The sequence below is a fragment of the Erythrolamprus reginae genome, chromosome Z, assembly GCF_031021105.1.
Source record: "Erythrolamprus reginae isolate rEryReg1 chromosome Z, rEryReg1.hap1, whole genome shotgun sequence".
NCBI lineage: Eukaryota > Metazoa > Chordata > Lepidosauria > Squamata > Dipsadidae > Erythrolamprus > Erythrolamprus reginae.
The window spans coordinates 56,981,046-57,008,566 of NC_091963.1; the positions used below are offsets into that span (position 1 = coordinate 56,981,046).

At 43.8% G+C, this 27,521-nt stretch overlaps 1 protein-coding gene across 1 annotated transcript in view; it reads right to left on the bottom strand.

The window, feature by feature from the left end:
- Positions 1 to 12,302: 12,302 nt before the first annotated feature.
- The window catches only part of MTURN (maturin, neural progenitor differentiation regulator homolog), a 68,410-nt gene continuing 53,191 nt past the window's right edge, over positions 12,303 to 27,521 (bottom strand). The window contains exons 3-4 of the mRNA XM_070767322.1: positions 16,370 to 16,492; positions 12,303 to 12,824 (exon numbers count right to left, since the gene is read on the bottom strand). Of these exons, the coding sequence (XP_070623423.1) occupies positions 12,717 to 12,824; positions 16,370 to 16,492 (231 nt within the window). The 3' untranslated portion in view covers positions 12,303 to 12,716. The remainder of the gene's footprint in view (positions 12,825 to 16,369; positions 16,493 to 27,521) is intronic.

Consider the following 27,521-nt stretch of genomic DNA (forward strand, 5'->3'; position numbering starts at 1 on the left):
CCTCTTTAGAGGGAGCATGAATGAGGATATCATCCAAGTAGCATTGGATGTGAATAGGGACAGATTGAATATGGACTGCTAGTGCCCCAAGAGTTTAGTGAGGACATAGCCTTACACTGGAAATGCTTACCCTGAAAAGCAAATCTAAGGAATTGACGGTGTCCTTTCAAGATGGGAATATGGAGATAGGCTTTGATGAGATCCAAGGAAGCCATGAAACCTCCTGAATGGAGAGAGGCCAAGATGTCTTAGGGATTATGAAGAGGATGGAGTAAAATGCTAGTCCTCTTTGAGAATAGGGAACTGGTTGAATAGCTCCGATATTAAGGAGATGAAGGATGGCTTCCTCCATCAGACTTGAAGACTGAGAGGACCTGGGAGATGGACAGGGGATAAAATGTTTGGGGGAATAGACAGAAATTCCAATTGCAATCCCCAGTGGATGGTTGATAAAACCCATCTGGTTCTCTTTTTGGGGGGTATAATTTTTTTATTTTTTTTCCTCCACACCTTACAGAAATACAAATTCACATACCATCAAATTAGAATACAATACAATATAATATCAATTACCAAATTCTTAATCAAAATTCTTAATTATTTATCTGTTTTGTTTTGGTATACATCATTTATCTTGCGCTACCTCCTTTTCTAATTTTGTCATCCAGATTTCAAAGATTGTTTTCTGTTCTCATTCGGGTTCAAAATTCTATTAGCTATCAAAATTTATCTTGGCTATTTGCTTTTTTCTACTAAAACTATGCCACAGTGTTTCAGTCCATTTCTTATATTCTTATCTTGTCCATGTTTTTTAAACCCTCATTTTAATATAACTGCCCTTTACGAGAAAAGTTCCAAATTTACTTCTCTTCATACAACAAGGAAAAAAAAGAGGTTCATATTACACCTTAAATCTAATTATAACAATAGCAATCCGGGCGGGAGGTTATTATTAAAAATGTAAATTATATTATCTTCTTTCTGTGCTTAAACATTACATCATTCCTTTCATTTTACAAATATTTCTAATTTAACAAATCATAATTATAGTGTAAGATATTTTTCTATTTATTCTTCACTGAAAGTATCTTCCTTTATCAATCCCAGTACAGTAATAATTTTCCTTAATCTATGTGTTTTTCACTGTCATTCCCAGTGTAATAATCTTCCCTAATCCATAACTTCCACTGTCAAATCCAGTGTAATAATCTTCCCTAATCCATAACTTCCACTGTCAAATCCAGTGTAATAATCTTCCCTAATCTATTTGGTTTCACTGCCATTCGCAATGTGATCATCTTCCGTAATCTATATATCTTCCCTAATCTATGTATCTTCCCTATTCTATATATCTACACTGTCAAACTCAGTGTGATAATCTTCCCTAATCTATTTAATTTCACTGTCATTCCCAGTATAATACTACTTCTCTAAGCTATATATCTTTCACTGTCATGTCCAATATAATAATAATCCCTAATTTGATTTTCACTAATCATCTCAGTATAGTAATCTTTCAACTATTTGTTTTCACCATATTTCTGAAAATAATAATCTTCCCTAATCTATTCAAGTGAAATCCCAGATACTTCAAAGAAAAAAATTAATCATAATCAGTTTTTTAGTAATCATAGCTTATTATATTATATTATTATAACCTTTTCCCTATCCCCCATTTTTCTTTACCATTATAATTCACATTATAATAATCATATAATTCAGATCAATAAATTGAAATTTGTCTCTACAAATCCATTTAATAACCTTATAGTTATAAATTTATCATTATTTAAATCTTCTTCCACCTGCTGCCTCTCCTTTCAACTCTTCTTTTATTTTCTTATTTATAATTACCAAATAGGCGTTGATTGCTTACCTGAACACCTCTTCTCATACGATGAGCGTATACAACAGTCACATGGGTTGCTCACTGTCCCATCCGTCGAGGACCGAGCCTAGTCTTTAAAAAGCCTGCTGGATCCGCCCCTTCCCCAGAATTCGCGAATCCGTAGACTTAGGCTCAATTGTGGTGGCTCAATAGTGTTCAACTCTCATGATACGAAAAAAACAGGTTAAAGGAATAACCATAGTTAGAAAAGAAATACAGGGAGGGAAGTGACTGCTGTACCCGCTCATCGCACGAGAAGAGGCATTCAGGTAAGCAATCGACGCCTATTCTCCATACTGAGAGAGCAGGTCCAGCAGTCACGTGGGACATACCCAATAGATGAGTCCCTAGGGAGGGATTAGTTCGCTATCGTGAGAGATAACGGATTGGAGGACTCTTCTGCCAAAGGCAGCATCCGCTGAAGCGTAAGAGTCAATTTTGTAATGCCTTATGAAAGAGTTTGGAGAGGCCCAAGTGGCTGCTTTGCAGACTTCTTCCAATGGAGCATGAGTTGCCCATGCGGCAGATGTGGCTGTACTCCTTGTGGAATGTGCTGTGATTCTTCTAGATATGGTGAGGGAAGCTGACCATAAGCCTTTGAGATAGTCCCTCGGATCCAACAGCCTATTTCGGTTGAGGATAACTTGGATCCCATGGATCTGGGATGGTAGGCCACAAATAGAGCTTCAGACCTTCGAATGGGTCTTGTCCATTGGATGTAGATTCTCAGTGCTCTGGTGAGATCTAGGGTGTGCCATCTGACCGCAAGATGATGGTTTTGGTTGGAGCAAAATGAAGGCAACACAATGTCCTGGGATCTATGGAACATGGAACTGACCTTGGGTAGAAAGGTGGGGTCCAAGCACAGGACTACTTTGTCCGGATGGAACTGGCATAGATCCTGCCTAATTGAAAGGGCTGCCAATTCTGAGATGCGTCGGGCAGATGTTATCGCCACCAGGAATGCTACCTTGTAAAATGGGTACCTGAAGGACGCTGATCTTAGGGGTTCGTATGGTGCCTGAGTAAGGGAATGGAGAACCCAAGGTAAGTCCCAGGACGGGTAGCTATGAACCCTGGAAGGTCTGAGGTTTGAAATGCCTTTAAGAAATTCTTGAATTTCCAGAAAGGAGCAGACTGGTTGTCTGCGAGGCCCTGCTAAGACCGAAGATAGGGCTGCCAGATGGTGACGGATGGTGCTGGTTGAAAGGCCTTGCTGGAACTCTTTCATGAGGAAGGCTACTATCTTGTGGATGGGAATACACAGGGGGGATAGATCCTCCTGTGATCACCATTGGTGGAATTTGGACCAAGTATGGTCGTAGAGCCTGTTGGTGGATGCTCTTCTGGCTTTTAGAATTATTTCTACAGTGTCCGGGTCGTATCCTCGCAGGTCTAAGTCACGCCGGATAATAGCCAAGCGATGAGGTGGAACCACTCCGGATCTGGATGGAGAGAGGCGCCCTGCTGCAACATATCCTCTGAAACGGGGAGTCGCCAGGGGTCCTGGACGGACAGATGTTGTAAGTCCGCGAACCAGGGCCTTCGTGGCCAGTGAGGGGCTATCAGAATCACCTGGGCATTCTCGAGGATGATCTTGTGGATCACATCTGGGAGAATTGGAATTGGAGGGAAGGCGTAAAGCTGTCCATGCGGGCAAGGGATTCTGAGTGCGTTGGTCGCCTCCGCTCCTGAAGATGGGAAACTGGAGAAGAATTGAGGGAGTTGAGCATTGGTCTCAGTCGTAAATAGGTCTAGCGATGGGTGACCGAACCTGAGGCAGATTTGTTGAAACAGAGCCGGATGAAGGCTCCACTCTCCTGGGTCTAGAATCGACCGGGAGAGCCAATCCGCTTGTACATTGAGGACTCCCGATATGTGGTCGGCCTTTAACAACTGAAGATGCCTCTCTGCCCAGAGACCCAACTTCAAGGCTTCTCTCATCAGGGCCTTGGACCTGGTGCCCTCTTGTCTACAAATATGACTCTTTGTGGCTATATTGTCCGTGAGAATCAGAACATAATAATAATTTATTAGATTTGTATGCCGACCCTCTCCCATAGGGGGGCACCTGGCTTGGTTTTCCTCCAGATGGCGCCATTCCTGTAAGGACGCCTGGGTTATTGCTACTGTGGAATGGGGCCTTCAATTGGAGTTTATTTCCATACCTCCTAAACATTTTATTTCATGCCCATCCCCCAGGTCTTTCCCATCTCGTATCCGAATGGAAGAAGTTGTTGATTGATGATGTGCGGTTTGAATTGTTTGAGGGCTAAGGACACTGCTCTCAATTCCAGCCAGTTGATAGGTCTGGAAGCCTCCTCCACCGACCACGTGCCTTGGCTATCAGGCCCTGGGCATGGGCTCCCCAGCCTGATAAGCTGGCATCCGTGGTAATGATGAATTGGTCTGGACACCTGAAGGGAGATCCCAGGGCAGAGGAGATCCACCATGTAAGGGATCTTAAAATTGTGGATGGGATGGTAATGAGGCGTGTCGAATTGCTGTTCCCGATCTCTGGAAAGGTAAGTCTTCGGAGAGGGGCGGCATACAAATCTAAATAATAAATAAATAAATAACAGAAGCCATTGGAGATCCCTGGCGTGAAGATGGGCCCAGGGGATAATGCCAATGCAGGATACCATCTTTCCCAGTAGAGAAGATATGGTAATGATGGAAGTCCTTCTCTGAGATCGTATTTGGGAAATGAGCTCCTTAATACTGACTTTTCTTTCAGTAGACAGAAAGACCTGAGAGAGATCTGAGCTAATGATGGCTCCCAGGTGTTGAATAGAAGTAGACGGATGGAGCTGACTTTTTTTTTAGATTAATGGAGAAATCATGATCCTGTAGGATAGACATGGCAATGTTGAGGGCTGAGCAGGTGCTCTCTTTAGTGGCCCCATGAATTAATATGTCATTCAAATAGCATAAAATATGAATGGATGTGGCTCGAATGTGAGCTGCCAGGGCTCCTAAGAGCTTAGTAAAGACTTGAGGAGCCAAGGAGAGCTCAAAGGGCATGGCCGTATATTGATAGTGCTTGCCCTGGAAGGCAAAGCGTAGAAATTTTCTGTGACCTTTGTCAATGGGAATATGAAAATAGGCTTCCGTGAGATCCAAGGAGACCATAAAGTCCCTAGGATGGATAGCGGCTAAGATGGATGACAAAGAATGTCTCTTGAATTTCTTATATTTAATAAACTGATTCAAATTTTTAAGGTCCAAGATGGCTCTCCATCCTCCAGAAGTCTTAGGGACCATGAAGAGGATGGAGTAGAAGCCCAGAACTCTTTGGGAAAATGGAACAGGTTGGATAGCCCTGATAGACAACAAATGTTGAACAACTTCCTCCATTCGGATACGAGATGGGAAAGACCTGGGGGATGGGCATGGAATAAAATGTTTAGGAGGTATGGAAATAAACTCCAATTGAAGGCCCCATTCCACAGTAGCAATAACCCAGAGGTCCTTACAGGAAAGGCGCCATCTGGAGGAAAACCAAGCCAGGTGCCCCCCTATGGGAGTGGAATGAAGCTCACCATCTGGGCTTTCTGGAAGCTCTGGTCGAGGAGGAATCTCTTTGGTAACGGGATACTCTACCCCTGGGGTTTCTGCCAGCTTGGGAGCGAAAACGAGGGGAATACTGACCTGAGTTTCTTTGGAAAGCGAACCCTTGATCCTGTTGACGATTGGGACATCGAAAGGGTTGAGTTTTGATGGCCTTCTTGTTGGTGTGCCCTAAAACTTTCTTTTTGTCAGCGGTTTTAGTGAGAAGGGGGTCCAGGAGGTCACCAAATAGATGATCGCGCTTCAAAGGATCTATGGCTAGCTGCCATTTTTGCCTCACTCCCGCCTGCCACGGGCGCAGCCATAGAAGCCTTCTGGCCGTTGTTGAGGCCGCTACTGACCTGGCTGCAAATCTTGATGATTGCAGAGTAGCATCAGCTACATATTGGACCGCTGCAAAAACTTTGTTAAAGTCCTGTTGGCCTCATAGATCATCAGGAAACATCTTTTGAGCATTTGCTCTAAGTGTTTGTCTTCGGGTTTCAAAACCTCCTCTGCTTCACCCAGCATAGCTGACGCAGAGTGTAGAGTCTTAACAGGTTCATCAAGTTTAGGGCAGACAAGAAGATCTTCATAAGAGGGAGAAAGCTTATATAATTTCTTGTCCTTGATTGTGGGGTTGAAGCCAAAGGCTGGATGGTCCCACTGCTTGAGCAGAGAATCTTTAAACAATTTGGGCATTGGAATGACCTCTTTGTCTTCCTGTTCCTCCATGAAGTATGGTAGATTTTCCTCAGGAGGATCTGTGGAAGGGGCAGACTGTTTACCTTGCCCAGCTAAGCCTGTAGAAACTCTTGCTTTAAATAGAAGAGATTTGAAGAGTTGGAATGGAAAGATCGCAGCCGGGGCTGGAATCTTAATTTGAGATTCCTCATCTTCTGACAGGCGCTGAAAAGGGTCATCATTATCCTCTGTTCACATCCTCGTTCTCATCCTGGGAAGAATCCGAATCCTCATTAATTGGAACTCTGTAGGATGAGAGGGAACTCACGGGCCGGGGAGTGCATGGAAGGGGATGAGAGTGAGAAGGCACATTGATAGCTGAGAGCTTGGCATCAATGGCTTTAGACAAGGCAGAAAACATAGATTGAAATTCTGGAGGCAGATTAGTAATGGTTGCAGGTAAAGATGGAGATTTCCTAAAGGCCTGGGATGGGTCTGGCTCGGAGGGATCATCTATAATATCTGGCTCCTCTGGACCTAAGCCCCATAAGTTAGGTTGGGGTCTGTTTAGGTTTGGCTCATCCAGAGAAAGCACAGGGACCCCAGAGGGAGGCAGGTTAGAAGCCTCTGGAGGGTCAGGGCTAATGTGTACTTGGGCCTGCACCTTTAAACATTTAGCAGATTTTTCATGGATTCTCTGCAATGCTAAGTCCCTTCTCTTCTTAGCCCTGATAGGTCTAGCCATTGTAGGGGCTCCTGAGGAAGGGGAAGAAGAGGCCTGGGGGATATTATCAATTTCATCACCAGTAGGCCTAACCTCTCTGGGACCTTTAGATGTGCCTCTCTTGGGAAACAAAGTCATAGCCTGAACAAATTACAGGGACAAGACTTGAGCCAAAATCTGATGGGAGAAGCTTGAAGGGCAAAGTTCCCAAGAGGAAGGGCCCCCTGTTCCTAGGCCCAGGAGCGTCTGCAACTCAAAGTCAATCTGGTAGGTATCAGAGTTTGTGCCAGAGAGTGCAGAAGGGCAGGCCTCACTAACCTTAATCAAAAAAGTAAACCAAGGCACACTGGTTTGGAGGCCTAGCCAGGGAGAAAAGGCCTGAGGGACTCAAAACTTACTCCAGGGCCAAGCGGCGGATTTACTGGCGCCAGACGTGACGTGTATGGGCAATCCGCAAGGGCCGACAATTACTGGGCTGAGGGCCTTCCCACCGAAATAAACCACTCCGAGATTTTAAAAACGGAGGGGAGTCTAAAGTTCGGGGGACAATCAAGGGAAAACTTTCTAACAGTCCCACTCCACAGGAGGAAAAAGAGCCCTTTTTTCCTTTTAAAATCAATCCTTAGCTTGCCAGTAAACCTCCTGGCCGAGTAGATTTACTTGTAAATGCAATCCGGCAGCAGCGCAAGCAGGGCGGTTGTAAAAAAACCGCAGGAGCCGCACTGCGGCTTCTCCCTCGGCGCTGAGCCCAGTAAGGCTGGCACGCAACCAAGGCAAGCTCTAGTAAAAGACAGAATTAAATTTTACTTATCTGAATAGAAAGAAGGGAAGGTGTTTCGCGAGAGGAACAAGCCACCACATGTCCTGCTGGATCGCAGGACCAAGCGAATTCTGGGGTATGGGCAGATCCAGCAGGCTTTTTAAAGACTAGGCTCGGTCCCCGACGGATTGGACAGCAAGCAACCTACGTGACTGCTGGACCCGCTCTCTCAGTACGGAGAATAGCTACTAGCTTTTCACAATTCAATTTTAATATTGCAAATATTTGTATGCCGCCCCGAGTCTACGGAGAGGTGCGGCATAGAAATCTAATAAATAAATAAAATAAATATAGGCTATCTCACATTTCAATTAATACTTCAATTAATAATTAAATGACCATTTATCAATTTTATAGATTTTGTAGTTTTATCATTGTCCAAATCTTCTCCCATCTGCTCCTTCTCATTTCAGTTCTTCTTTTACTTTCTTGCGTTTATTTTTTTAAATTATTTTTAAATAATGTTTAGTCCCTTTTCTCAATTCAATTTCTGTGCTGCAAATAAAATCTGTAATATCCACATGTTTCTCCAGTTCTATAAAATAATTATTGTAGAACAATGTAAATTCTCCTCTTCAAAGTGTTATAGCCTCCAGATGGAAATAATTTAAAAAGTTCAGAATCACAGTCAACATAGATAAAATTTTCCAGGAGCCAAGGTTGAAAAACAGATTATGGGTCCAAAAAATCTTCTTCTGTCATTATTCCTCCAACCAGTAGGGGGCAATCTTGTTAATTCCACAAAAAATGTTTTGAACTTATTTATATAATAGAAACTTAATTTTCTCAGCCATTTCACACTGCTGCCGGTGCGAGACAAACTGATTTGTCTGTCGGGGTATGCCGACCCCAAACCAGACCCCCGGCAGCATCCCCACATCACCTCCCCTTCAGGGAGGATCAGACTTGTTTCCATGGGAACCAAAGCCCCCTGGGCAGCAGGAATTCGGAGTTACCCCACAGGTGAGGGGAAACTCTGTGCCACCAGTGCCATTGACTCTGCCCTTCCCCCCCCATCTGGTCCTCTTGAAAGACTTGGGGACAGAGGATCCTCTATGGCTACGGGATCCTCTACCTCTAGAGGTTCTGTCAGATTGATTCCGGAAGCGGGAGGAATACTGACCTGGTGATCTCTGGTACGAGAAGTTTGAGTTTGGCTGCCAAAAGGGCTGCCGAAAGGATTGTTGAGGTTTCATAGCCTTTTGGGAATTGGGCCCAAGGACTTTTTTCTTGTCTGCTGTCTGTGTTAGGAGGGGCTCAAGCAGGTCTCCAAAGAGGTCTTTGCACTTGAGTGGGCCCATGGCTAGTTGCCATTTCTGTCTGACTCCTGCTTGCCATAGGCGGAGCCAGAGTAGCCTTCTAGCCACTGTGGAAGTGGCCACTGATTTGGCTAAGAATCTGGAAGCCTGGAGAGTGATGTCCACCACGTACTGCACAGAGGTGAAGATTTTATTAAGGTCCTGTTGACCTCGTAATTCATCTGGCGGAATGTGGTGCTGTATTTGCTGTAGCCACAGCAGCATAGTTCTGGCGAAGAAGGATGCGGAGACCACTGATCAAATGGCCCAAGCATCAGATAGGAAGCTTTTCTTTAGCATCTGTTCGAAAGGCCTGTCCTCTGGTTTAAGGACTTCCTCCGCTTCGCCTGGCATGGCTGCCACTGATTGGAGGATCTTCACGGGCTTATCTGCCTTGGGAAACACGAGGAGTTCCTCGTAGGAAAGTGAGACCTTGTAAAATTTCTTGTCCCTGGATGAGGGAGTAGGCCCCATAGTGGGGAAAGACCATTGATTCAGGAGGGCTTTCTTAAATAATTTAGGCATAGGGATAACATCAGTGTCCTCCTGTTCCTCATGAAGAAGGCACAAATCTCTTCCTGGGAGGCAGTTGTGGATGTAGAGGGTTGATCTTGAGAAGTCAAACCTGTTACCACTCTTGCCTTATGAAGTAAGGCTTTGAATAGATGAGGAGGAAGGATGCTTGAGGAAACTGGAGAATTGGATTGGGATTCCTCATCTTCTGATAGACCCTGGAAGGGATCTTCTCTGGAGTCATCCTGGTCCTCCTCTTCATCATTGTCCTTCTGAGAGGAAGAGAAATTAGAGATGTCAGTAGGGGGCCTACGTAGAGTAGTGGAGCCCAATAGTCTTGGTCTGCTAGGTTGAGAAGTAGCAATGGCAGACGCATTAAATGCCATGGTTCTGGAGTCAATGGTCTGGGACAAGACAGACAGCATAGTTTGAAAATCAGGAGGTAGATTAGGGAGAGATTGAGAGAGACCTGGGTCTGCCCTGGGAACCTGGACTGGGCCTGGCGCAGGAAGGTTTCCCTGGCTAGTCTCCATCCCCATAGAACCTGAGCCCCAGATATCAGGTTGAAATCTATTCAGGTTAGGCTCATCTAGGACTGAATTCTGGCCATCTGGATTAGACGGATCTGGATGATCTGTGGGAGCAGGTAGACTGGCATGAACTTGGGCCTGAACACTTAGGCATTTGGCTGATTGTTCATGCAGACTTTGTAAAGTCTTGTCGCTATTCTGCTCTAGTGGGCCTGGAAGATACATTTTCCATAGCTAGAGGACTGGAGAATGGGTTCTATTTCATCCCCTGAAGGCCTAGCATCTTTTTGAGTATTTTTGCTGGAGTACTTTTGGGGTTTCTAGGAGCCATGGCCTATGAACTAGGCCGGAGGCAGAGCCAAATAAGGAGAACTGGAGAGCTAGAAATTACCCCTGGAGACAGGCCTAGCGCCTGGTCCTGGGGCTTCTGCTACCTTAATCCTATCTGGAGCGACTCCAAATTCCAGCAGAAGGTACAGACATGAGGCCAGCGCGGTTTAAGGCAGGTTAAGAGGCCCATGCAGGAAGAGAGAGAGGCCTAGTAAGGGAGCGAGTGCCTGAGCTACTCATGGCATGCTCAGGGCCTGTGGTGGGCTTTTTAGTGCCAAACGGCTCGCATGGGCAGGCTGCTGGTGCGGTTTTAATTAGCAGCACAGAACCTTGCCCTGGATGCCTTAAAATAGCATAAGTGCTAAGCCCTGGAGCCAAGAACAAACAACTTGTTCTGAGACTCACTCCACAATAGAAGGAACCGGGCAATTTCGACTAAGGTGGAAAACAGCCGCCGCCGCCGAGGAAGTGGCCAGCAACTGACTGTTTTAAGTCACACCATGAGGTCTCTGTTAACTTTGCGGCCTCAAGGGCTGGCTCTAATGAGCTGCGAACTCCCCTGAACTACAGGGGGGGGGGGACAACAATATAAGAAAAAACTTATCTGACTGTTGTTTTGTTTTTCTGTAGGAGAACCAGGTGGAAAAGTGGAGAATGGGAAGGATTGATAAGCCAAGGAGAGGAGAGTTCTACCACATGTCTTGCTAGATGGCGGACCGAGCGAATTCTGGGGAAGGGGCGGATCCAGCAGGATTTTTTAAGCCTGAAGGCTCAGTCTGATTGGATAGGACAGCGAGCATACACATGTGACTGCTGGCCCCACTCCTCCGTATGGAAAACCTGCACAATGTTTAAGTACTATTCATGAATTGTTTAATCTATAAGAATCTTTTTCCATAATTGTCACTGATTATTTATTGAATATTCTAGCCAAAATCAAGTAAATATGATTAGACATTACACCTATTCCCTACCTACACTAATACTTGTCTCCATCCATGTGTTAGCCCTAAATATAACCAGTGCAGCCTTCATTCATTCAATGCATTAGTGTTATTGCAACTTTCAGTATTTTCCAGCAAGAGTCCATGATAATTGGACAATTATTGGAATTGCAACCAAAACACCGGAAGGGGTAACTGATGTAAATGTTGTATCTGAACTATTACTAACTAACTACGAGCATGACATTTTAACAAAGGTTGCAAATTATTTAGAAGCCAACTACAAGAAAACATAGCCAGAATTATAACACAAAATTAGTGTTAAATAAAAATATAGGAAGGAAAGGAATTTTCTGGCAGTGAGAATGATCAACCAATGGAATAGCTTGCCTGCGAAGGTTGTGAACATTCCAACATTTGAGACTTTCAAGGGGAGATTGGACTGCCATTTCTCCAAAATGGTATAGGGTCTCCTGTTTGAGCAGGGACTTGGACTATATGACCTACAAGGTCCCTTCCAACTCTAATAAATAAACAAAAAGTTTGCAGGAGGTGGATAAAGGTGGATATAGCATTTTCCTAAGATAAAATACAGGAAATAGTATGAGGGCAGACTAGATGGACCATGAGGTCTTTCTCTGCCGTCAATCTTCTATGTTTCTATGTTTCCAAGGCTTTTAGGAACTGGCAACATGGACAATTTTGTTGGTGGTGGTGAGCCAAGCACTGTAGAATTTAAGAAGAGCCTATTAGGACGGGATCTGGGAAACCACTTTCATTTTTCAGCAATCATGATCACTGTAGGCTGCAAGAGATGGGGATTAAAAAAGATGACCTGGAGGACACACACAGTTTTGTCTGAAGATTGTACCTCAATTACAGATTTTAATAAAAATAAATACCTGTTCCAACAAAAGTTAGGGAGGCTTGGGAATGCATTAATTGATGGCAGGCTATCCATTTGTAACATGGTCTTAATCTGTAATATTTCTTTAAAAACAAAAGTGAGAGAGACACAGAGAGAGAGGGGGGGAATCAAAGGTGCTGATTGCATTTATTCTCTGCATGGACGGTCCTCAGTAAGGGCCCGCAAGTATTTAACACACCAACCAGTTCAATATTCAAATCACATTCAGATCAGTGAAATGTTAATTCCTCTTCTATATAAACAAAAATGATAATATCAACAACAACAAATGTCAAGTCTGTGAGAGAAAAAAAATAAGTTAACAATGGCAGAATGCTACCAAGACAACATCGTAATATCTTAACTGAAGCAGGAGTTAATTCACATCTTAGCAAACTTTCACAGACTTTCAAAAATAATATTGCTGTTTTATTCAGCAGATTCCCCAGTATTATGTGCTAATTCAAAAATGCTAATGCAGAAGCAAAAGACCCCACCTGGTAAGATTATATATTAATTCTTCTGAATACTACTTCTGACTGATACCCATCTGCTGGGGATCAGCTTCGGCCTCATCTTCTTCCACATCTGCATGATATTCTTCAAATGCATCGTCTACATCTGGAAGTCCCAACAGCTATTTATAAAGAAGGAAGAAATTAACTGTAAGCTTAATATGAAATAATGACATGAGAAATATAATTTATATTCCAGAACAAACCTGAAAACAACTATTTGTTGAATTATATATTTCAATTTAAAATGAAAAGATGTGTCAAATAAGTAGCACCGGTATAATACTTTTCATATATAAGAAGCAAAACTAGACTAGATTCTATTTATAGGCACTTCTAGACAAATAGCCCCTTCTGTTTCTGAATCTAGCTTTCAATACAATGAAAATGAAAAATATTTTGACCAGTTTTCGATCTCTTTTGAATAGAAAGATGAAAGACAAGACAGAACTGGCTAAGTCACGTGGCAGAAAAGCATCAGACAGAACCATGAACATGCTCACAAATTTTTAATATCTATTAGTGAATGAAGGCTTCTAAAATCTAACTCTGTATCATCATGATGACAGATGTTTTCAAGAAAATAGAAAATTTAACGAGTGACTAGTTACAGCAGAATTTTATCACGGTGCTCCATATCTCACTCAATGTCAGAATTTCATCTGCTGCAAAGAATTTTAAAATATTTATTTATTCAGAAATTGCAGCCAATTCTAGTTCTCACACACACATTCAGACATTTTAAATAAAACATTTAAGTCTGCAAATACAGTTGTTCATTCTTCATTTGTACATTCTAGGACATTTTTAAGATCTCCATATGGAAAAGTGTAATAGACTTATAAACCTATTACTGTTCAATTATTAGTAAATCAGAAGGGGCTTCAGGTATCAATAGAAATAGGAGCATTTCAAGATGAAAGATGTGTAAATGGCTTTCAAATAATTAGGATTGGAATTTGCTTGTAATATAAGAAAAAAGGTGGAATATACATTTAATCATATAATTGTAAAAAAATAAGCTCAACAGTGTAACTTTTTTGATTCTATATTTTTAAGTTAAAATTTAACTAAAGAAAAAGACTGAATAGATGCACAAATGCATCAGAAAACTTCCAGATGGAAACATCCCTTAAAATAAATATACCTGAAAAGCCACTGAAATTATCAAATGAAAACTATATTTGTCTAATATTCTAATTTGGATAAGAGTGCTACATACATTTTGAGCTGGGGAACAAAAAGTTAATCTATCGTTCCGCTGATAAGTACAAATATAGCCTACTTAAATTTTTAACTTTTCCATGAAAATCAGTATATGTGAATATTCTGAAATCAATGACTAATTATATTTGTTAAGTAATTTGCAACTTAAAACATGATATACAGAAAATATGTGTGTTTAAGTACTAAAATTGAAAACTGCAGAAAGTATATATTAGTAATGTGCATAAAATGTATCTGAATTAATTCATGTACAGAAAGAAGCAATGACTAAAAATGAACAATATAAATTAGTATTGTTCATTTTTCAGTCTTGGCTTCTTTTGTATAAATGATAGCAGATTAAGTAGCCCAATGTTTTTAGTTACATAATAAAACCACTTTCAAATACATATGCTTGTAAATACACTGGTACCTCGTGATACGAACCCCTCATCATACAAACTTTTTGAGATATGAACCCAGGGCTCGGAATTTTTTTGCCTCTTCTTACGGACTTTTTTAACCTTACGAACCTGCCGCCGCCAATGAGATGGCCCGCCTCCGGACTTTCTTTTATTGCAAGCCAAGCGCAGATTTTTGCGATCCTGGGATCCCCTGAGGCTCCCCTCCATGGGAAACCCCACCTCCTGACTTCCGCGTTTTTGCAATGCTGTAGGGAAATCCCAGGAGGGGAATCCCAGGATTGCAAAAACAGGGACTCTGCTGGGCAGGGTAGGGGGGACAAAAACAGGAAGAAAAGACTCATGGAGCTCCAGGGAGGAGAAAGGTGTGGGGGAGATGAAGAGAGTGGGGTGGACAAAAACGGGAAGAAAAGACTCATGGAGCTCAAGGGAGGAGAAAGGTGTGGGGGAGATGAAGAGAGTGGGGTGGACAAAAATGGGAAGAAAAGAGTCATGGAGCTCAAGGGAGGAGAAGGGTGTGGGGGAGATGAGCAGAGTGAGGTGAACAAAAACGGGAAGAAAAGACTCATGGAGCTCAAGGGAGGAGAAAGGTGTGGGGGAGATGAGGAGAGTGAGGTGGACAAAAACGGGAGGGAAAGGCTCATGGAGCTCAAGGGAGGAGAAAGGTGTGGGGGAGATGAGGAGAGTGGGGTGGACAAAAACGGGAGGGAAAGGCTCATGGAGCTCAAGGGAGGAGAAAGGTATGGGGGAGATGAGGAGAGTGAGGTAGGGAAAAATGGGAGGGAAAGGCTCATGGAGCTCAAGGGAGGAGAAAGGTGTGGGGGAGATGAGGAGAGTGAGGTGGACAAAAACGGGAGGGAAAAACTCATGGAACTCAAAAGAGGAGAAAGGTGTGGGGGAGATGAGCAGAGTGGGGGGGGGGGACAAAAACGGGAGGCAGGGACTCATGGAGCTCAAGAGAGGCTCTTTTCACCTTGCTTCGTTGGGACTCCCTCTCCCCACTCTGTTCGCCTCAGCTTTGTCTGGCCACCGCTTTTTTTTTTAACCCTTAATATTTTGGATTCTCCTAATGGGCTTGCATGCATTATTGGCTTTTCCATTGATTCCTATGGGAAACATTGTTTCATCTTACAAACTTTTTACCTTAAGAACCTTGTCCTGGAACCAATTAAGTTCGTAAGATGAGGTATTACTGTAGTTATGTCTATATTGACATAAAAAATACTACATTCAATAATTTACATTTTATTATTTATTTATTTATTTATTTATTAATCAGATTTGTATGCCGCCCCTCTCCACAGACTCGGGGTTTTGAATCATAAAACCATATCTAAAAGTTACATATTAAGGGCCAAAGTTTATTTTCCTCCCTTTGTCTATCTTACATCAATCTACTAATCTGATCATCTGAGATCCTATGAGAGAAAGAATACTTAATCTCATTAATACATAAAAGGTAATTAAGAATATTGAGATTAAGAATACTTAATCTTCCATGCTATTTATATCCAGAAAGGGTTTTATTAGTTTTGAAATAAATCACAAACAGCTAGCAAATTATTTTGTTACCTATTTTGAGTGTTTTGAAAAGTGTGGAAAAGATAAAAACGTTTAAAGTAAACTTTTTTAACAGGATGCACATTTCTTTTTCAGTTTGTGAAGAAAAAAAGAGTACTTGATCATTGAGTCCTTCTCATGAAAATCAATACATTTATATTATGAAATTCCATAAAAAGAAGTAGAAAATAGTTTCATCATAAAAAATCAATATAGACATCCTCACTATAGTTGTTCAGACATTTGAATAACAAGCCTCACATAATTTATTATTTGGCTGGGGAGTTAGTATGGTCTGGCTCTATCCCAGCAGGGAATCTGCAAAATGGAAGATCAGAGATGGAGAAAATAAAGTGAGGCTTATGAAAATAAACATTTATTTCTGTTTTGCCAGACAGCTTATGAGATATTAGAAGAAATGTATCATATTTACCTAGTATATTGGTTTCAAACCATTAGAAAAGAAAATGCGCACTTACAGGTCTAAATGATTTGAAGACTTTTTCCAGAATTTCATGTAGTGTCTTTTTACCACAAGAAGAAATGTAGTCCTGAGCCAACTGCAGAAAAGGCAAGCAGTCCTCACTTTCACTCCAAACATGCTGAAAGACAAGGTAAGGTTAACTAGCCAGAAATGAAAAATTCCAACATGCAAATGTTATTTGAAACTCTGAAAGAGGAAGATGATATTCTGATGCTCCAGATGTTGCTGAATTACAGGTCCCAGCAACTCTAGTCAGCATGGCCAATTGGTGGAAGATGGTGGAAGTTGTTGTTCAGCAATATCTGGAAGACAATGGCTGTCATGCTGAATCCATTGTTTTGAGTTAGACTTTGGCCTGCCACAAGTAGAATAGTACTGTGGGAATTTGGGAGGAGAGGTTGCATGAGAGGGAAACATACAATAAATTATTTCCAAAGATTCAAGGTCATCCTCTGTTCAGCACCAGTCAGAAATACAGAGGAGGATCGTGGACATTGAGAGAACTAGAGCGGTCCATGTGATGAACTTGTGGGTGTGGGGACGAATGATGAACCTTAACCTGGGTGGAGAACTGCAGGAAAAGTTAGTATCAGGTTGACTGCAGTTCGTAACCAACATGGCTCTGTTAATAAATTGGAATTTGAAGAGGGCAGAAGTTTGGATTCTGATTTATATCTTAGAAGCTAGTTGGACCACTGACATTAACTCGACACTCCTATCTTTCATCTCATCGAGCTACCCCCAGTTGGGGTAGGTTCAGGCTCCTGAGCTGCAACCACCTTTCCAGGTATCGGGCAGTGGGAAGACTCAGGTGGAATGGGGAAGAAAGAACAAGCTGAGTTAAGTCTATCTTTGTACCAAGAGTGTGAAGCCCAGATGGGGGCTGCATGGGCATCGAACCCTGAGTGGAGGCCATCGAGAAATATGATTGCAGCCTGATCCAAAAGTGAAAATTCTCTGCCAATGTCTTGCAGTCAATTGCTGGTGGATTTCCACGACAACAACAGATCTCCGACAAAAGAACTTAACCTGAGATGGGACGAGGGAGGAAGTGGAGAAGAGGATCCAATGGTGAGTGAAGCTGTCTTCCCATTCCTCCTTAAGGCAAGAATTAAGAAGATAGACTCGGGGGAAGATGGGGAGGCAGATGCCCTGATAGATATGGGTTGCTCGAGATGCCTGATCAGCAAAACAGTAGTAGAAAAATTGAGAATCAAAACAAGTCCTTTAGCCAACCCCAGCCAATTCTAACAAGTGGATGCATCTCTAATTGGGGGAGGGGGATCCAGCTACCATCCTAAATGAGTTAGTGGAACTGCAGATGGGCCGTAACCTTGAAAGTTTATAGTTGCCCCTAAGATGTCAGAAGCAGTCATGTTGGGCCTAGCCTGGTTGGATAAATGGACCCCCACTATAAGGTGAGAAGATGAATAAACCTTCACATTGGCTCCATTCCTCCACCAGAAACCTGAGGGAGGAAATGGCCTTCTCAAGACTCAGCAGAGGCCCCCCCTCTGCCACTGCAGTGAAAGAGGTCCAAAAGGTGCCACTTTAGTACCGGAACTTGGAAGGAATATTTAGTGAGGAAGATTGCAATGAACTCTCTCCTCACTGGCCAACAGATTGCACAATAAAGTTTGAACTGGGGCAACTTTCCCAAAACCCAAAATATACTTCATTACACTGAAAGAACTGGAGAAACTGAGGAAATACATAGAAACGAATTTGGAGAGGGGTTTTATTCAGCCTGCTAAGTCAAGAGTGGCCACCCCCATACTTTTTAAAGAGAAGAAAGATGGGAGCATTTGGTTGTTGATTTTTGAAATTTAAATGCAATATGAGTGAAAAACACCCCTCCCTCTCATGAAAGACTTGATCATCTGTTCAAGGGGAAAGTATTTACTAAACTGTCTTTGAGAGAGGTTTATTACTGCATAAGAATAAAGGAGGGGGATGAGTGGAAAGCTGCTTTAGACTGCCCCTTAAGGAACAGTCATGCCTTTCAGGCTGCAAGAAACCCCCACAGTGTTTATGCAGTACATTAGTGAGGTGCTGCACCTTGACCTTTATAAGGGAATGCTCGTTAATTAAGACAATATCCTTATACACAATGAATTCATTGAAGAACACACAAAACAGGTGCAGAAAGTTTTTTTAAAAACTGCTAGCAGCCAAGCTCTATGTTAAGCTATCGAAATGAGAATTCCACAAAACCTCAATAGACTACTTAGAATATCATATTTCAAAGGTGGGAGGAGAGATGAACCAGGCAAAAGTGAAAGTGGTACTTGACTGACAACCACCTCACACTCACAAATAAAATCAAAGCTTTTTAGGCTTTGCTAACTTTTACAGACAATTCATCCCAGTTTTCGCTGAAGTGGCAGAGCGGCGGAGAGGGGCAGCATACAAATCTAATAAATAATAATAAAAATAAAAATGGGCCCATCCCCAGCCAAGTCCAAGCCATCCCAATTAATTGGATGAACTATGGAATGCCAAAAAGCTTTTGAAAGACTTAAGAGACTTTTTGCAAAAGAGCCCATCCTCCAACACCTGGATCCAGAGTGCAAATTCGTGATCCAGTCAGATGCCAGGAATGTGGCAGTTGCAGCTGGGTCAATGCAAGACAACGGAAAGGATCAACTCCTACCTTATTCTAAGAAGCTTAACCCCACTGAACCAAGGTGGGTGATTTGGCAGAAATAAACTTTTGCATTCTGTCTAGCACTGTTAACTTGGAGACAGTTCCTTAGTTCGTAACCAACATGGCTCTGTTAATAAATTGGAACTTAGAAGAAGGCCAAGGTTTGGACACTGATTTATTTCTTGGGTGCTAATTGGAGTGCTGACAATGGTTTCTAATCTGATCTATGGAGAGTAAGAGTATCAAGAAAGAAGTTAATACCTGGCACTATGAATCCCCACCCCCAAATTCAAAATTTTCTGGTTTACTATTACTGTATTATAGTTACATTTAAGTCCTAACTTTTTCATGAATAACATCTGCCATATAGCCGCAAAAAATAACAAAAAGATATCAGGTATGCTTTGCAAGTTGATATTCTGCACACATTCTGCATGTGACCAGAAAATTTATACTTTCTCCAGTCCATCAGCCAATGAGGACTGAGTATGTTTTAATGTCAATTCTCCCTCTGTCTCCATGGCCCACTTTTGACTCAGTCCTCGCTGTTGACAGGATGTGTGGTCATTGTTGGGATAATATTCCACTTATTTTAGTGACAGCCATCCATCCTCAGCATACTTCATCTCTTCTTATCAACAGCTGATTGAATTGGGGTTGTGAGTCCCTCATTGTGAAGTTGGACCTAGGGATACAGGTGGACTTGTTGCTCACGTACTAGTAAAGCTAAATCATTTATCATATTACAGAAGCCTCCAGGAATATCAACCCTATTGCACACTTTAGAGTCATTGGCAAATAGGCAAACCTTCCCTACCAAACCTTCCCCTATGTCACTCACAAACATATTAAAAAGAATAGGACCCAGAACAGACCCTTGTGGCACACCGCTTGTAACCTGTCTCTGCTTAGAATACTCATAATTAACAATAACTCTCTGATGTCTATGCTTCAGCCAGCTGCAAATCCACTGAACTATGCAGGGATTAAGTCCAATCTTCACTAATTTATCTATCAGCTCTTTATGTGGAACCGTATCAAAGGCTTTGCTGAAGTCCAGATAGGCAATATCCACAGCACCACCTTCATCCAACACCTTTGTGACATAGTCAAAGAAATCAATGAGATTAGTCTGACATGATTTGCCTTCAGATTTGGGTCCAATAAGTTATTGTTTTTAGGTGCTGATTTATGCTCTTTTTGAGTAGAGTCTCCATCACTTTAACTATAACTGATGTCAAGCTAACTGGCCTGTAGTTACCGGCTTCTTCTCTACTGCCCTTCTTGTGGATAGGCACAATACTGGCCATTCTCCAATCCTCAGGAACATCTCCTGTTAACAGGGATTGGTTAAACAAATCAGTCAGGGGGGTAGCAATGACAAATCTGAGTTCTTTAAGAACTCTGGGGTGGATGCCATCTGGACCCATTGCCTTATTTAATCGTTCAAGTTATTCTAAGACATCAGCTTCTAAGATCACTGGAGCTGAATGCGTACAGCTGGAAGCAATGCTATATCCATCTATAGTATTATATTGTAAGGTGTCTTTTGAGAAAACTGAACAGAAGTAGCTATTGAAATAGTCAGCGATCTCATTGCCATCAATGCATGTATTATTCCCAGTACTAAGCTTCGTGATGCTGCAGTTTTTCTTCTTCCTATCACTAATATATCTGAAGAAGATTTTATCCCCCTTCTTTACAGATTTGGCAATTTCTTCCTCTTTTGAGGTTTTAGCAACATATATTATCTGTTTTGGCTCATTCTGTCTCATTTTATACACCTCTCTATCAGCTATACTTCCAGACTCTTTATACCTCCTATAGGCAGCCTTTTTGCATTGACTATTGCCCTTACATCATTGCTAAACCATAGTGGTTTCTTCTTCCTTTTACCTTTAGTTATTTGCCTTACATACAGTCCAGTGGCTTTTAAGATGGCCTTTTTTAATACAGTCCACTGGGTGCTCGCTCCTGCCATTTTATCCCTCCCCTTTAATTCATTGTTTAAATATTCCCCCATTGCATTAAAATTTGTTTTTCTCATATCCAATACTTTGGTTGCAGTATAGGATTGCTCACAATCAGTTTTTACATCAAACCACAAACATAGATGTCACTGCAACCTAAATTTTCTCCCACCTTAACCTCTGAAACCCAATTCCCATTCGTAAAGTCTAAATCTAGAATATTCTCCCCTCTAGTTGGTGTCTTAACCAGCTGTGCCAGAGCTGCTCCTGTAAAGGACTCTACTATATTCTTACTTTTGCATGGAAGGGCACTGGGGATATTCCAGTCAACATTAGGCATGTTGAAATCACCCATAACCACAATATCTCCCTTTACTGTAATTTGGGTAATTTCATCCACCATCTTGTTGTCATATTCCTCAGATTGCCCTGGAGGCCTATAGATCACCCCAAGTCTAATGACAGAACCTTCTTTATTTTGCATGCAAACCCAGAGAGTCTCCAGATCTTTACATGTATTTTGAATTAGTGTTGTTTTTAGACTTTCCTTAACATAAATGGCTACTCCACCTCCCCTTCTCTCTATTCTATCCTTCCTATACAGTGTATATCCTGGTATGGATATTTCCCATTTATTAGAATCCTCTGCATCTGCTTTCCATGCTTTTAGGCAAAATAATTTCATGCATCAACATTAAGTCCTGGGCACACAGCTTCCTTCCACATCCACTGGAGAAAAGAAGACACGATCGACTACAACAACCAGACTCCAGAGACAGGGAGGCTTTTTCTCCCACGTTGGGAATGTTCGTCAAGACCAAGGAAGCAAAAGTTGGCTGTGGAGTTGGAAATACACCCTGAATGCTGGCTCGGACATGGGAGGATTGGGTGGCAGTTTGGGGAGGAGATGGAAGTGGTGACCGGGAGGGCTGAAGATTTCCTGGAGGAGCCAGAGGAGGACGAGCTGCTCTTCCCCATGGAACTGGAGTCAGGCACCTGGGTGGAGACAGCAGTGGGCACCAATGAGGCTTTCCCTCTGACAGAGTAGGCCTGAAGCTGAGGCTGTACGGTCTTTAAGATTTTTGGGCTGACGGAACTCTTCTTGGCCTATCGGAATGCATTGGGCCATCTGCTCAGTCACTTGGCAGGGGGTGCCGGCCAGCCCCGATGACATTTATCTCTATGTGGACCATGACCATCTTGCAGTGGAGTTTGCCTATCTGTGCCCCTAGCCCCGAAACCTTGATAGCCACTACTTCTTCCACTTTTCCTCCTCTGGCTGCTGCTTCCTTTTTATTATCCAAAATTTTAGTAATTTTTAATTTAATTTAATTATAAATTTGAATTTATAATTAGTTTTTTATATCAGGTTGTGTATGCGTGGGTGGGGGTTGGGGATGGCAGGAGTGGGTTGGGGGAGCCGGGGGCAACAAATAGAGGCCCCTTTGCTAAGTTTGCAAACAGAAGCAATTGGGGTGCAGATTTGACCTGGACTCTGATTGGGCAATTCCAACCAAGGTGACAGGGGTGTCAGTGCTCCAATTAGCATCTGAGAAATAAATCAGATTCCAGTACATTTTTCTCCTCCAAGGTTCAATTTATTAATTGAGTGATGTTGGTTACACTGTAGCCATACTGGTACTAACTTCCTTCCAGTATCCCACCCAGGTTAAGGTTCACCCCTCGTTCCCACACCCACAAGTTCATCATGTGGACCATCGACCTCCTTTGTATATTTATTGGTGCAGAACAAAGAATGACCTTGGACTCTAAGAAAGGAATTTGTTGAGGCTAGTAACTTTCCTTCCTATGCAACTATCCCTCCCAGTACCCATGATCAATGTTCCTTCTAATTTTTTTTCGGGGTGGGTGGAAAAGTATAGTGTCTGAGCGGCAGTCCCCTTGGGACTGGGCGGCATAGAAGTATAAATAAATAAATAAGAAAAAATCCCCTCTTTTTTATTAAAAGAAATTAATAATAAAATAAAACCAAAATCTATTATTATTAATAAAAACAGGTGAGGGCTGGGATTTTTTCTCTGTCATTATTTAAGAGCTTTTACCATATGCTTTAAATCAAGAGTCTCTTCTCTGTTTCTCTCTCTTTCCTGTCATTCTCTGCCTCAATTCTCTCTCTCTCTTGTTCTCTTTCTCTCTGTTTTCTCTCTCTCTCTCTTGCTTTCTCTCTCACTCTTTCTCTCTTGTTTTCTTTCTCTCTCCTTCTTTTGCTTTCTCTCTCGTTTCCTCTCTCTTGCTTTCTTTCTCTCTCACACACACTTTCTCTCTCTTGTTCTCTCTCTCTTGCTATCTCTCTTTCCCTCTCTCTCTGCCCCCTATTTCTCTCTCTCTGTCTTTCTCACTTTCTCTCTCTCGCTATGTCTGTTGCTCTCTCTCTTGTTCTCTCTTTCTCTCTCTTCCTTTCTTCTCTGCGAAGGCCAGCGAAGATTTTTATTTTGAATGGCAGGGCGATGGGGAGCGTGCATGCACGCGTGCTCGACATTCCAAATCACCTTCGCCTGCCTCCACTGATAGAATAACGCCCGCCCCGCCTCTCCTGTAGCCCCTTTGCCAACAGCCGTGACGAAAGCGCTCTCGGTGAAGGGACTGTGAGAGGGGCAGGCGTTCTCGAAGCAGCTAGCAGCTGGATCAGGAGGACGAGAAGCTGCAGCCACCAGTGCCGCTGCAGCCACCGCTGCGGGAGGAGTCGCGCCCCAAGGTGGGAAGCGGAAGAGAAGAAAGAGGGGCGATATGGGCGGGTGGGCCGGTGGGGGGCAGTGGCGAGAAGCCAGGGGCGCGAGGGGGGCGGAGGCACTGGGGGGCGGGGGTAGCCGCGGCTCCTTGCACGGCCTTGGAAAAGGATGTGCAGGGGGTGTTTTGTGGTGCGCGGGCACGCGGGTGCGCACCTTCGAGGGTACATTGCCCATGATACTATTCTACTGTGGGAGCCCAAAGTCTCTAACTCCAAATGACAAGGGGTAGGTCTTAATCCTATTGTGTAGGATGAATTTGAGTCTGTGACTCCTGAGGATGTGGACAAGGCTATGGGAGCAATGAGTTCCGCCACATATTTATTTGATCCGTGCCCCTCCTGGCTGATTTCGGCCAGCAGGGAAGTGACATGAGGCTGGCTTCAAGCATTGGTCAATGTCTCCTTGAGGGAGGGGTCCTTTCCGCAACCATTAAAGGAAGTGATTGTGAGGCCCCTCCTCAAGAGGCCTTTCTTGGATCCAACTGATTTAAAGAACTTTCATCCAATCTCCAACATACCCTTTGTGGGAAAGGTTGTAGAGAAACTGGTGGCACTCCAGCTACTACAGTCATTGGATGAAACAGATTATCTGTGATAGCGAACCTATGGCATGGGTGCCACAGGTGGCATGTGGAGCCATATCTGCTGGCACACAAGCTGTTGCCCTAGCTCGGCGCCAACATGCATGTGTGTGCTGGGAGGGCGTTTTTGGCTTCTAAAGAGCCTCCAGGGGGATGGGGGAGAACATTTTTACCTTCTTTCGGTTTCAGGGAAGCCTTTGGAGCCTGGGGAGGGTGAAACATGAGCCTACTGGACCCACCAGAAGTTAGGAGACAGGCCGTTTCCAGCCTCCAGAAAGCTTCCAGGTGGTGGAGGAAGCTGTTTTTGCTCTCCCAAGACATTGAATTATGGGTGTGGGCACTCGCGCATGTGCGTAGTGCACACCCACACTTTTTTGGCACCCAAGGAAAAAAAGGTTCGCCATCACTGATCTAGACCTTTTTCAATCGGGCTTCAGACCTGGCTACAGCACAGAAAATGCTGTAGTCACTCTGATGGATAATCTCTGGTGAGCCTGAGATAGAGGTCATTCCTCTATCTTGGTGCTACTTGACCTCTCAACTGCTTTCGATACCACTGACCATAGTATCATTGACCATAGTATCCTTAGTATAGTATACTAAGGGAGTTGGAAGATGGAGGCACTATGATACCATGGTTCTCCACCTATCTCTCTGGTCAATCGCAGTCAGTGTTGGCAAAAGGACAGAGGTGGACCCCCAGATCCCTGCTTTGTGAGGTGCCACAGGGTTTGCTCCTCTCTCCTCTCCTATTTAATATCTACATGAAACCACTGGGTGCAAACATCTGATGACATGGGGTGAGGTACTAGCAATATGCTGATGATATTTGGTTACATATCTCCACCCTATGTCAGTTCAGTGAAGCAGTGGATGTGATGTGCCAATGCCTGGAGGCTGTGGGGTCTGGATGGGAATAAACAGGTTCATACTTAAGCCTGATATGACTGAATGGCTGTGGGTATTGCCTCTGAAAAGTTATATTGACTGGGAGGGGGAAAATTACCTCTCAGAATGGTGCATAATTTGGGTGTCCATCTAGACTTACAGTTAAAATTAGACTAACATCTGACAGCTGTAGCTAGTGGGGTCTTTGCAACACACTATAAATGGGGCTACCCCTGAAGAGCATTCGGAGACTACAGTTGGTCCAGAATGCAGCCGCGCGTGCTGTTGTGGGTACACCTAGGTACACACACATTACACCTATCCTCCACAGATTGCACTGGCTCCTGATTGGTCTCTGGGCGCAATTTAAGGTGTTGGTCATTACCTTTAAAGCCCTACATGGCTTATGGCCAGATTTTCTATGAAACCACATAACTCCCAGTGACCAGTAAGGACCCACAGGGTTGGTCTTCTCTGGGGAGACCTCAATGACGGAACGCTCCCCAAAAGACCACGGCCACTCCGACGCTCTCTTCATGGTCTGGCCTTCGGTAGCAAGGCTGGGGATAAACCCTGCTTTGCGCCCTCCTCCTCCTCTGCCTGGCTCTCCCCACCCCGTCCCATGGGCGTCCTCCTAATTCCTCACGAGGACCCTTCTGACGTCCCTCACAACTTTTCCGCACTCTTCTTCTTCCTTGGCAGTTAGCAGGGAGGCATTGGGAAGGGTCCGCTGGAATGGAAGGTAGGAGGAATTAAAGCCCGCTGCTTTGGGCGTCTTGAAGGGACTCCCCCGGATTCCCCTTTGCCTGCTGCCACTACCAAAAACTGTCAATTTGCCTACAAGGCTCCCTCCGGGCAGCCTCCGCTGTCTCCCCCCCCTCCTCCACCTGCCCCCAAGCAAGGATCAGAATGCCAGCAGTAATAAGGAAAAAGGGCTGAGTTTTCGGATGGGCTTGCATGTATTATTCGCTTTTACATTGATTTCTATGGGAAAAATTTGTCATGGTCAGACCATTTCTTACTGAGGTTTGACTTCCTGGCTCCAATCCTTCTCCGCAGAGAGGCGCAACCGACTAGGTGGTTCCGCCCCAGACACCTGATGGACCCAGAGGGCTTTCAAAGGGCGCTTGGGGTTATTCCAGATGCACTCGTACACAGTTCGGCAGTCTCTTGCTGTAGCCTGGAATAAGGCTGCAACGGAGGCTCTTGACCGGATTGCGCCATTGCGACCACTCTGCGGCACTAGACCCCAGAGAGCTCCTTGGTTTACCAAGAAGCTCCAGGAGTTGAAACACCAGAAGAGACATCTAGAGAAGCAATGGAGGAAAAGTAAGTCTGAATCCGATTGAACACTTGAAAGAGCTTATATTAAGACTTACAAAGTGGCGCTCAAGGCGGCAAGATATGTGTATCATGCCGCCTTGATTGCATCAGCGAAATCTCACCCGGCCACTCTGTTTAGGGTGACCCGCTCCCTTCTTAACTAGGGGGGAGTTGAGGAGCCCTTGCAGAGCAGTGCCAAGGATTTTAATACATTTTTCACTGATAAAGTTGCTCGGATCCAGGCGGACCTCAACTCCAACTGGATAACAGAATCGACTGACAACAAGTCATTCGAGGTGACTGAGGCCTATACTTGTCCATCTGTCTGGGAAGAGTTTGATCTGGTGACACCTGATGAAGTGGACAAGGCCATTGGAGCTGTGAGTTCCGCCACCTGGATCCGTGTCCCTCCTGGCTGGTTTGGCCAGCAGGAAGGTGACATTGAGCTGGGTCCAAGAGATTGTCAATGCTTCTTTGGGGAGGGGGTCCTTTCCGGCTCCCTACAAGGAGGCACTTGTGTGCCCCCTCCTCAAGAAGCCTTCCCTGGACCCAGCCATTCTCAACAACTATCGTCCAGTCTCCAACCTTCCCTTTATGGGAAGGTTGTTGAGGTGGTTGCGCTCCAGCTCCAGAAGCTGATTATTTAGGTCCTCAACAGTCAGGTTTCAGGTCCGGCTACAGCACGGGAACTGCTTTGGTTGCGTTTATAGATGATCTGTGGCGGGCCCAGGACAGGAATTTATCTTCTGTCCTGGTGCTTCTTGACCTCTCAGCGGCTTTTGATGCCATCCACCATGGTATCCTTTTGCAACGGCTGGAAGGGTTGGGAGTGGGAGGCACGGTCCTTCAGTGGTTCTCCTCATACCTCTCCGGTCAGTCAATCGGTGTTAGTGGGGGGTCAGAGGTCGACCTCTAGGTTTCTCTCTTGTGGGGTGTCTCAGGGGTCAGTCTTCTCCCACCTGCTATTTAATATCTACATGAAACTGCTG